This window comes from Malaclemys terrapin, chromosome 1, assembly GCF_027887155.1.
Source record: "Malaclemys terrapin pileata isolate rMalTer1 chromosome 1, rMalTer1.hap1, whole genome shotgun sequence".
In the NCBI taxonomy this organism is placed as follows: Eukaryota; Metazoa; Chordata; order Testudines; family Emydidae; genus Malaclemys; species Malaclemys terrapin.
In genome coordinates this window covers 345,440,918-345,453,146 of record NC_071505.1, presented here as the reverse complement: position 1 = coordinate 345,453,146, position 12,229 = coordinate 345,440,918, and the positions used below count along the sequence as shown (strand labels likewise).

The 12,229-nt window shown below is 51.5% G+C and overlaps 1 protein-coding gene across 1 annotated transcript; it reads right to left on the bottom strand.

The window, feature by feature from the left end:
- Nucleotides 1-181: 181 nt before the first annotated feature.
- PHOX2A (paired like homeobox 2A) lies at nucleotides 182-11,767 on the bottom strand. The gene is made up of 3 exons (XM_054018504.1): nucleotides 11,436-11,767; nucleotides 8,329-8,516; nucleotides 182-1,633 (listed from the first exon to the last, which is right to left on the bottom strand). Exons 1-3 carry the CDS (start codon nucleotides 11,656-11,658, stop codon nucleotides 1,202-1,204), a joined length of 843 nt encoding a protein of 280 aa, XP_053874479.1. The 5' UTR covers nucleotides 11,659-11,767; the 3' UTR covers nucleotides 182-1,201.
- Between the last annotated feature and the right edge of the window lie 462 nt (nucleotides 11,768-12,229).

Sequence of the window (12,229 nt, the reverse complement as noted above, 5' to 3'; positions counted from 1 at the left end):
AGTTGGAGGGGTTCAGAAGGGGCTACACATGGTGCCCATCCACATCTCCCCATAGTGAGGCGGAGTTGGTGCTGAACTTACGCCTGATTTCCAGCCGCAGCTGCGACCCAGGCCTGGACAGAGGAGCCCTGCTACCTCTCAGGATGGGGGTCAAGGTGAATGGACGTTGTGGGGGCGAGAAACTGCCTATTTCTGACCAGGGACTGTCCAATCACAGCTTTCCACTACACCCACCTGCATCCCCGGGATTACGCAGGGCCGTTACACCCCTTCCTTGGTTCCTAAGGGGTCATGGGAAGCTGAAGAAACGCTCTCTCTGCTCTGTCCCTGACTGCATCTTACCCAAGAGATGGCTAGCATAGGCCTCTGGCCAAACAGGGCCACGAAATGCCCTCCCACGCCTGCCCTGCCCGTGGCTAACGGCTCAGTGGCACACTGGGGAAGGCTCCTTGCTTCTCAGCAGAAGGATTAGCTGCTCTCCACGCCCCCTCTTCCCTGGGCTGCTGGCTGTTGGAGTACTCCCCCTCCCTAGATATAGCTACGTCTGTACAGACATTTAAAATGAGGCAAAGCCTGGCCTGGTCCGGAGACCACTGCACACCCAGGGGACCCTGGTATCCCAGGAGCTCAAAAAGGAGACCACTCTTCCACTGCGATCTAAGCACCCTAGGAGAACAGTGGTGGCAGCAGAAGGTGATGTTTCTCACCCAGAGCCCTGTGCACGTTGGGGGGGAGGTGGGGAAGAGCTTCCCCAGTACCTGATCCACCAGACGGCTGTTCTACCGGAGGTGAGTGCCTGGCCGGCCGCCCTGGTCCCCACTCCGAGGGAAGCTGCTTGGTAGTCACTAAGCCGGCCTCACGGCTGGGCGAGGTCGACCTCCCTAGGGATGTGCGGGGTGAGGGGCAGTTCAGTGCGGGGGGTGCATCATTTGTCCTCTCGGGTACTGCTAGAAGCACGGACGAGATGGTGGGCTGCAGGCATGGCTCCGCCGGGTGTCTGTTTCAGTACTTCCCTCCAGCCTGGGAGAATCTGGGCCTTCCCGGAGGCCTGTGGGGGTCTACCCAGCTCTGTGGACAGAGAGAGGAACCTTGGAGACTACTAGCTAGGGAAGGGGGTGGAGGGGGGGAGATATTTGATGTCGCACACAATGGCACACGAAGGAGTTGGCAATGTTTGTTTGGCGCGGTCCGTTCCCGGTCATTAGAACAGGTTTGTCTTGAGGGCGTTGGGCTTCCTGTGGAAGGAGGAGAGGACGCCGGAGAAAGGTCCTGGCATGGCCTCGGCCGGCTGCCACGCCTTCAGGAGCTCCGCCGTGTTGGTGGCACCGTTGCTGGTGCTGACCCCTGGCCAGATGGGAGCCTTTAAGGACTGGGCGGCGTGGCTGGGTCCGAGGCCCTGACCCGTGCCTGGGCTGGGGCTCAGGCTACTCCCGGGGCTGTTGAGGCTACCCGTGGTGGGCAGCGACGCGGTGCTGTCCGGGGTGGGGCTGCAGTTGGACTCCTTGGACTCGTCGTCTTCCGAAGAGGAGCGCGGGTCAGATTTCTTGTTGGCCGAGGAGCCGCCATTCACCCCCTTGGCATTTGCTGCCCGTTCTTGCTTGCGGAACTTGGCGCGTCGGTTCTGGAACCAAACCTGGATGGGGTGAGGGGTGGGACGGTGACCGGAAACGGGAGGGGGGGGACAGAAAAACCAAGTCAAGCGAGGAAAGAGGGATCCACCCACAACCTAGTCAGCTGTCTCTTGAATGATGGAATCACAGTAAGGCTTAATAATGATTTCACTTGCACCTCTATGGCACCTTCCATCTGAGGATCTCCATCCAACCGCCTATACAAATCCCCACTTCTTGATCAGACTTCCCAAAGGCAGCAGGGTCCAGATCCTCAAAGGTATTTAAGCACCTAATCCCCATTGACATCACTTGGAGTTAGGTGCCCAAATACTGCAGTATATTGAAAACTGTATTAAAACGATAAGCTGGTACTTTAAATGCCCACGGTGTTTTCCTGATCCTGATGGCAGGCTAGGGGGCTCTGCAGGGAAGCGTGCAAGCTGGCTTAGCTAGCTGCAATCCATCTAGAATAAGGTGGGGTGAGTTGTGCCGCTGCCTCAGCGAGCAGCCTGCTTTCTCTCTCTCTTTCTCTTTGGTTCTTGTGTGTTATCCTTCTGAATTCTAATTAATAAAGCAGTGTTACGTTGCCACCTCCCAGCCAAGGATTTAGGTTTTTCTCTAACTTCTCTGTGTGCGTGCCGTGAACATGACAAATGCCTCTCAGGATCTGGGACTCGGTTAATGGAGGTGCTCGGTGCATCTCAGGAAGGGACTGGCCACTTTTATTCTGGGCTCTAAAGCACCATGTGGTGCAATAGTGAGAGATCTTCATCGATGGTGTGATGGGCATTTCATTCAGTGCTGTCTTCTCTGAGTTGGGCTATGCATCGGGGCTGAGTTTAAAGGAGGGGGTTGAGTGGAGATTGGGTGGTTGTTGGCCACACAAGGCGATTGTATTCGCTGTTAAATTCTAGTCCTTTTTCTTTTGTGTTGGAAATTTACCAGCCATTCATTTCACGGACAGGCTGTTGGTTCTTTTATTATTATTATTATTATTATTATTTTATTGGCAGTGTTGCCAACTTTCACGATTTTCATAGAATCATAGAAATGTCAAGTGGGAAGGGACCTGGCGAGGTCATCAAGCCCAGCCCCCTGCTCCAAGTGGTTCTCAACCTGCGGCCCGCTTGTGGCCCAATCAGCACACAGCTGAGCCCATGTGACATCCTCAGGGCCATACAGGTGGTATATATATTGTGTGGATGTGGCCCACATAACTCAGAGAGAGCTGCATATGTGGCCCACAATGGCAAGTAGATTGAGAACCACGGGCCTAGGCTATCCCTGGCAGGTGTTTGTCCAACCTGGTCTTACAAACCTCCAATGATGGGGATTCCACAACCTCCCTTGGAAGCCTGTTCCAGAGACAACAACCCAGGTTCTCCTATTCATAGATTCATAGATTCTAGGACTGGAAGGGACCTCGAGAGGTCATCGAGTCCAGTCCTCTGCCCTCATGGCAAGACCAAATACTGTCTAGACCATCCCTGATAGACATTTATCTAACCTACTCTTAAATATCTCCAGAGATGGAGATTCCACAACCTCCCTAGGCAATTTATTCCAGTGTTTAACCACCCTGACAGTTAGGAACTTTTTCCTAATGTCCAACCTAGACCTCCCTTGCTGCAGTTTAAGCCCATTGCTTCTGGTTCTATCCTTAGAGGCTAAGGTGAACAAGTTTTCTCCCTCCTCCTTATGACACCCTTTTAAATACCTGAAAACTGCTATCATGTCCCCTCTCAGTCTTCTCTTTTCCAAACTAAACAAACCCAATTCTTTCAGCCTTCCTTCATAAGTCATGTTCTCAAGACCTTTAATCATTCTTGTTGCTCTTCTCTGGACCCTCTCCAATTTCTCCACATCTTTTTTGAAATGCGGTGCCCAGAACTGGACACAATACTCCAGCTGAGGCCTAACCAGCGCAGAGTAGAGTGGAAGAATGACTTCTCGTGTCTTGCTCACAACACACCTGCTAATATTAGCTAACCTAAATCTCCCTGGCTGCAGGTTACGCTGGTTGCGTCTGATTGTACAGTCAGTGGGCACAGAGAACAACCGACCACCGTCTTTTTTATCACAGCCGGGAACATATTTTCTCCTGGGAGGGGAAATGACTTGTCCCCATTTCACAATAGCTGATTTTTTTCCCCTTAACGCTCCAGTTCCGGGACTTAGGCAATTGTGTGAGAATCTCAGCTTTCTTTGTAACAAGGCTAGGGAAGCTGCAGGCAAATAAGATCCCAATTAAAAAAAAATTGAACAATTTGGGGGCCTGCTGTCTGATTTTTGAAGGGTTGGGGGTGGCAACCCTTGGCATTTGCAATAGTGCCAAGAGCCAAGCGCTGGGTGCACCGATAACAAACGCACGAGCTCTGGCCCAAAAAGCTTTATGCTCTGGGCAGTCTTGTGGCATGGGGGGCTGGTGAGTTTTCACTGCCCCTGCACTGACTGCCAGTCCTGGAACCTAGTTATTGGCCCTTTCTGCCTGAGCACCGGATTCTCCATTCACTGATGGGAGTTTCCTGGATTTTCACCTGCATCGCTGAGAGCAGAACTGGGCTCCGAGAAATGATCGTTACGGTTACAGCAACGAAAAGGCCTTTCCTTCCCCCGGCCTTTATTCTTAGTTATCAGTATGTTCCAGTAGCACGTGGAGCCGAGGCCAGGCCCCCTTGTGTAAAGCCCCACACCGAGTCCTTGTTCTGAAGCGCCCAGTGCCGCTCGCTCTCACCCCGTGTAAATCCGGAGTAACCCTGAACAGGAGGGGAGAATCGAGCCCTTTGTCTCCTGTCTCTGGCCCTGCCTGTCTCTCCTCCCCAGACCCAGTTCGATGCCCACCACTGAAAAAGAAAATCTCAATTTACTAGCATTTCTGCTCCTCCTTATATTTCGCTGTGGCTTTTTTCCGTGGCTGGGTTAGCTGACTGTGGCTCCCTCTAGTGGTCGATCCAGGGGCAGATAAGAGGCGGCCATTCACAACCAGCAGCCCCTTCAGATCGAGTGCTAAGGCTGGTGCTAAAGGCCTGGGTCTGAGCCCTGCAGCGCCTGGCTGTAGTTTGTGCCACAGGGAGATTTGCACAGAGACAGGAGCTCTGTTTCCTGAGCCATTTGTCTGCTCCCGCTGCTCATGCCGCAGCCGCCGGGCTCGGTAACGGCGCAGCCACCTCACAGCGGAATTAGGAGCTCGCACGCAGCCTGTGATGGCTCCGGGGAGGGACTAGAGAGGGCTGCCTCTCTGGAGCCAGACTCGTTTGGGCCGAGTGACAAGCGCCTGTTTTCTAAGAGGAGCTGGAGCCTGGCGCAGAGGTTCCCTGCCGCACGAGGCGAAGCGGAGCCGCCAACGACCAGCCCAGTCAGCGCTCACGGGGCCCGCAGCCGGCGTGGCCGTTTCTCGGCAGCTGACCCCGGGAGAAATTGGCACTAAGCCGGCCTGGCTCCTCCAGGCAGATGAGCCGCGTGGCGTCTGTGGGGTCTGCTGGCCCTAGGATGGGAGACGAGGGCAGGCAGCGATCGGCCAGGCCAGGCCGGCTGCTGTGACCCACTGTGATGCCGTTGTGCCCGAATGGCCACTGACGCTGGGTGTTTTACAAGACGGAATTTGAAGGGGGGGTTAACACCCCCCCCCCACACACACACACACCATCCTTCTGGTCCTAATTTGCATCACTCTTGGCAGTCTCAGCCGAGAGAGCCGGGACAAGGACTGGACGGGCACCGGGACCTGCCGGGACTGTGTAACCAGCTCCTGACGCCTAATTAAAGGTAGCGCTAAATGAGGAGCCTGCTGCAGGGGGCCCAGCGGCTTAAGGAATAAGCAGGAGTGTCAGGAGTTGTGGGGTCTATTCCCAGCTGACCTGCCACATGACCCAGGCTACGTCCCTTGCCTTGCTGCTGCCTCAGTTTCCCCATCTGTCCAACGTGGATCATGGGCCTTGTCACCTGGGTAAAGGGCTTTGAGCTCAGTGGACGAGGAGCGCTAACCTTAGTCGGGGTGTCCTCTGGGTAGTGCTTCGAGGGCACCTAGTGGGGGAGGAACCAGGGGCTGCTGCCCAGACGCAGGGCCCCTGCACTGTTGGGCCAGCTCCTTTCCCCAGTGCTTTGTTCCCAGAAAAAATAAAAGGCAGCTCCCTCACCCCAGGAGCAACCACTGCCGGAGACGAGCTCCTGTTTCTCCTGCCTCCCTGTCTGCCTCTCAGACGCACTGAGCGAGACAGACCCAGGAGCCCGGCCCCACGGCCCCTGCCTTCCAGCCAGCGACAAGCGGTTCTTTAAAGCCCCACTTGCCTCCGAGGGAGGAGGCCACCTGCTGAACGGGCGTCTGAACGGGGTGGGGACCTGCTGTTGTGCTGAAACACAGAGACCTCGTCTGTGCCAAACTCGGACTGACGCCTTGGGACGGCTCAGTGCGGGATAATTCATAAGGGGGCTGAGGTCACATTGGGTTGATACCCCGAGTGTTCAAGGGGCCGGAGCTGAGCCATGACTTTGGGCCTGCTTCAGGAAGGGCTACACCTTCAAAAATTCATTGCGTCTAAGCCCCGCATAGAGCCCAGGCCAGAGAACCAACCCCAGGGATTCTGGCACCAGGCCCACAACTTCGGCTGGAGCCAGAGCGTTGCTTTTAGAAAGACAGCCAGTCTCGATTTAAAGACGTCGGGGGATGGCGAATCCATCACATCACTGGGCAAGTTGTTCTAACGGTTAATTACCCTCCTGGTGGAAAAACGGTCCACCCATTGCACGTTGTTCAGGAAAGCACGTGCTCCCCTGAACAGGGATATGCTCCTGAATTGGGGCCTTGAATTGCAGGCTACTAACTCGAGATGATTCTCTTCTGGAATCTTTGGGGCAGGACCAGGTCTTCCCATGTGTCTGTGCAGTGCCCGACCCAGTGGGGCCCAGATCTGGCCAGCTATATGGCAGAGGTAAACCCAGGAGTCCTAACCACCAGTCCCCATGCTGCATAATGCTCCATCACTTCTAGTGACTTATACAGCTCAATCCAAGCAGCTGCTAAGTACTTATTCTCATATTCTCGTATTCAGCTTCAGTATTTTGACGGGGTTACTGGCCTCATGGCTGTGGGGGAGCAATAGATCGCTCTCGATTTTCGCAAGGCTTTTGACACAGCCCCACGTGACAATCTGGTCGGCAGACTAGAGAAATGTGGTTTAGATGGAATTATTTGGTGGTTGCACACGTGGTTGCAAAACCCTATCCAAAGAGTAGTTATCAATGGTTTCCTGTCAAACTGCGAGGCCGTATCTAGTAGGGGTCTGTCCTGGGTCAGGTGCTAGCCAATATTTTCATTAATGACGTGGATAATGGAGTGGAGAGGATGCTTATAAAATCGGTGGCTGACACCAAGCTGGGAGGTGGTGTCAGCCAACCCCAGGGATTCTGGCACCAGGCCCACAGGTGGAGGACAGGGTTAGAATTCAAACTGACCTCCACACCTTGGTTTGCAATCGACCAGATGAAATTCAATAAAGACAAGTGCAAAGTACTACACTTAGGAAGGCAAAATCGAACGCACCACTGCAAAATGGGAAGTAACTCGCTAGACAGCAGTAGTGCTGACAAAGATCACAGACTGAACACAGGCCAGTGCCGTGATGCAGATGCAAAAAGGCTGATCTCATGCTGGGGTGTGTTAACGGGAGTGTCCTGTGCAGGACACATGTCCACTGAAGATCAGACAAGAAATAGGTTTCAGAGTAACAGCCGTGTTAGTCTGTATCCGCAAAAAGAAGAACAGGAGTACTTGTGGCACCTTAGAGACTAACAAATTTATTAGAGCATAAGCTTTCGTGGACTACAGCCCATATGCATATGCATCCGAAGAAGTGGGCTGTAGTCCACGAAAGCTTATGCTCTAATAAATTTGTTAGTCTCTAAGGTGCCACAAGTACTCCTGTTCTTCTTTTTGCAGACAAGAAATAATGGACTTTAATCTGCAGCAAGGGAGATTTAGGTCAGATATTAGGAGACACTTTGGAACTCTAAGAGTAGTGAAGCTCTGCAATAGGGAGGTTGTGGAGTGCCGGTCACTGGAGGTTTGTAAAACCAGGCTGGACACACCCGTCTAGGTTTCCTTGGCCCTGCCTCAGCGCAGGGGACTAGATTAGGTGACTTCTCCAGATCCCTTCCAGCCCGACATTTCTGTGGTTCTACGATTATAAACCCAACCTGGGAGGTGGGGAAATCCCATTTGACAGGTGGGGAACTGGGACAGAGAGCCCCCCAGCTGAGGAAAGCAATGCAGCATGTGCTTAACTTGAAGTAGATTTTAAGCCCCAATGAAGTGAATAGGACAGAAGTACCTGCTTAAAATGAAGAACCTGCTTAAGAGCTTTGTTGAATAGGGGCCCTAGACAAAGGAAGGGTGAAACAATGGTTAGTGCGTGCAACTGCATGCTAGGACTCCTGGAGTCTATTCCTGGCATTGCCACTAACTCACTGTGTGAGCTGGACAAGTCACAGGCTTTCTCCTTGCCTCCGTCCACACTGTCCTACCTCCCAGGGATGGTGTGACGCTTGACTCCCTCATGTCTGGAAGGCACTTTGAGATCCTTGCATGGAAGGTGCTCGATAAAAGGGTTCTTATTTATTTGTAATAATGAACGTCGGCTACTCTGCATTTCAGGGAAGCGCTGTGTCATGAATATCCAGCCACATCATGTCTAACTGGGCTGGGCGGAACTGGGCTTACCTGGACCCTGGCTTCAGTGAGGTCGATCTTCAGCGCCAGCTCCTCCCGGGTGTAGATGTCTGGATAGTGGGTCTCCGCAAAGACCCTCTCCAGCTCCTTCAGCTGGGAGCTGGTGAACGTGGTCCGGATCCTTCTCTGCTTTCTCTTCTCGTTGATGCCCGAGGGGTCCGAGAAGAACTTGTAGGGAACTGAAGGGGAGAGAGGGGGGAAGACAGGGGGAGAGCGTTACTTAGCAGGAAAATATGAGAGGGTCTGAGAGCAAAGAGTGCAGTTAAAGGGGGACTATATCTGTAGCTAGCTATAGATATGGGACATGAATAGCCATTCACAATGGACTGTATCCAACTCCCACTGGCTTGGGTTCCTAACTCACTTGGGATATTCTGACACGACACTCCCAGCCTCAATATTGTTCAAGTATCAACAGTGCATTAGCTATTATTACATTCTTCACTCTCGTTTAATTATGATGCATTTGACTATTCATCCCATCTATATGATCTCTGCTTCTGTGCCTTCTATGTTAATAATATCGCAGTTAGTGTTTCTATCGAAGTATGAATGTTGCACTAGCTAACAATGATGACACTGCTGACTGGTATCTGATTCTGGTGCATATTTCGATGCGATCAGCGATGGCATTGCTGATTATTGGTTTATACATATTAAAGATGTTATTAATCGCTACCTCGCTATGATTTTTATGGTGGGTCCATTTTTAATTAGCTAATTACTTTAAGAACCAAGTAGTCCATTCTTATCATTGTTTGAATTGCTATTTCGTAGCGTGCGGGCTAGTTATTTGGTTTATTATTAATTCATTATTATTTTAGTACATTTTTGCCTTTCCAAAGCTTCCCCAATCGCTGCAGCATCTGATGCGGCATCGCTATCCCGGAGTCTTTATCTTCATGAAAAATATCCTCCAGGAATCGTTTTGGATCCTGACCGCAGCATTTGTATCGGGGTAGAAAATGTCTTTGCTTCGTTGGCCGTGCGAAGGACTCGGCCAACGGAGTTGAATTCCGTTGAATTCAGCGGAGTTGAATTCGAATCCAGCTCTCGAAATGCTCCGAAAGCCCCGCACCAAACGGAGACGGGAGCGAACGGTTTAAATGTCAAAATATTCTTGTTACGGGTCAGCCTCGCTAAAGCGAGAACGGTGACCACTGCAACACAGTGTTGTAAACCGGGGAGCTGCCCCGGGACCGGCACTGCGAAGTCACGGCTATTCACAAGGCAAAAGACAGATCGCGGAGAAATACAATGAAATAGAAAAAAAAGGGAGGAAACTAATGACAATCACCAGCAACTTGGTCCAGAGAGAAAAAAATTGTTTAATACAGGTTCAGTCACTAAGCAGATAGATAGATTAGATTAGATGGAGTGCATGGAGAGAGATAGATAGATAGATAGATAGATAAGGTGTATGGGGATAGATAGATAGATAGATAGATAGATAGATAAGGTGTAGGGGGATAGATGGATAGATAGATAGATAGATAAGGTGTAGGGGGATAGATGGATAGATAGATAGATAGATAGATAGATAAGGTGTAGGGGGATAGATGGATAGATAGATAGATAGATAGATAAGGTGTATGGGGATAGATAGATAGATAGATAGATAGATAGATAAGGTGTATGGGGATGGATAGATAGATAGATAGATAGATAGATAGATAAGGTGTATGGGGATAGATAGATAGATAGATAGATAGATAAGGTGTAGGGGGATAGATAGATAGATAGATAGATAGATAGATAGATAGAGGGGGTGTATGGGGATAGATAGATAGATAGATAGATAGATAGATAGATAGAGGGGGTGTATGGGGATAGATAGATAGATAGATAGATGATAGATAGATAGATAGATAGATAGATAGAGGGGGTGTATGGGGATAGATAGATAGATAGATAGATAGATAGGGTGTATGGGAAGAGAGAGAGAGATGTATCTATATTTATAACGAAAAATATATTTGTTTCTACTGATAAAAGATATACTTAGCTGTATCTAAATGTGTGTCTCTGTGTAGCTGGATATGTCCATGTATCTCTTGCTATCGATGTGTAGATACATGCATATCCTGTACGTGTCTCTAGTCTATATAGCCATATAGCTATATGCATATGCATCTCCCTGCTCTATATACACCCAGGTTTATGGCTACGGATAAAGATTGGCAGCGGTCTAGCAGAAAACAACAGCGGAACGTTGCACCGCTTTGAAGTTCTTAGCGCCTGAAGTCTGTTGTCTCCTGGAGTGTTTTCTAAACAGCGCGGGGTTTGGGCTTCGAACCCTGCGCAGATTTGGGGACCGTGTGTCTTAGGACTTGTACCTAAAACGGGAGTAAGATCTGTTTCCGAGGGATGGGTTTGTATCTCGGCCGGACGGAGCATGTGAAAATCGGATGGCGAGAGACCCTGCCGCTGTAAGGAGATTTCAGTATTTTTGTAAATTGCCAACACCATCCGATCAGTGACAAAGGGACCCGACACTGCCCAGAACACGTTGAAACGCCTCGGCTGGGGAAGCATTGGTTTTGCAGCGAGCGCCGGGTTCTTACAGCTGGTCTCAGGCGGATGCGATCCCTTCCCAAAACGAAACAAACCCCCTCAAGTCTCGAAATTAATAATTTCATAAAAAAATTTCTAGAAGCCATTTCTGCAAATATTAAATTAGATTTCTTGATCTAATCCTCCAGTTGCTGTAACCTGATTACCCATTAATTTGTTTTGGCTGTGAACATAGGGATACGGCTCCTTAACTTGATTAGACGCCAAATCTTATATCTTTATAACTGCATTTTGCAAAATTGGTTTATACCTTTTTGTTTAAAAAAAAACCGGGGGGGTTGGGGGGGGAGAAGCGAACCCGATATAAAGAGATCGCGTGGCAGATTGCTGTGCAAAAAACCCTCAGACCTTTGCCAAACTTTTATCTGTTCAAATTTGCCTAGCATGTCAAGAGCCCCCGGGTCCCCTGTAGACCCTTCTCTGGCTTGCCAGCGCCTGGGCATCTCGAGAACTTCTCATGCACCGGGTCCAACTCCAGTCACACCCCGTCCCTGGCTCCAGTGTCACGGGGCTCGTGTCTTTACCTGTGGAGTAAGGCGAAGGCTGGTGGTCTCTCAGGGCCCCCAAGGTGCAGTTGGCTGTGCTGAGCGGCGGGCAGCCAGGGTTGGTCCCAAAACTGGTCCTGATGGGGTTGTACTGGAAAGTGTTTGCCTGGCTGCAGGAGCTGAAGTCCGCGTAGGCAGAGGCTTCCATGGCGGCCATGCAGGAGTCGTAGGAGTTGAGGTAAGAGTAATCCATTTTGTACATAGAGGAGGTCACAGGTGGATGGCCGGAGAGCTCGGAGGAGGGAGAGAAGCGAGGGCACCACCGGTGGGATTGGTCTCTGGAGTCCGATTCAGGGCTCCAGCCTCAGCGCCCCGGGGTCTGACAGCCACTCGCCCCCCTGGTCCGAGTTCTTGGTCCTCCTGGCTCAGCAAGTTCCTGGATGCCTGGAGAAGGTGCCTCTCCATGCACCCCTCTGCGCCTCTCCCTCTGCTTCCCCCCTTGGCTCGGAGACCGCTCCTCCCGGCTGGCGGGACCTGCCGCCGTGTAATATACGTGGCTGGGGCTGGGGAGACAATGGGCAAGGCGTTGGTTGGTTTTGCATGACAATATCTCCGGAGTCTATCGGGGGCAGTAGGAACGGGGGGAAGCGCCTCCCACCCCTGAGCATCACGAATTCAGCCCTTAACCCTTTGTGGCGTGCGGAGGGGGAGGGGGGGGTCCTGCTGCTGGAGCCTAGAAACCCCAGCTTGAGTTGGGCCGTCTCTGGCCCAAGCAGCCCGTCCGAGTTGATTAAACCCCCTTCCCCGCCCCAGGCCCGCCGCTGGCCCCGCGG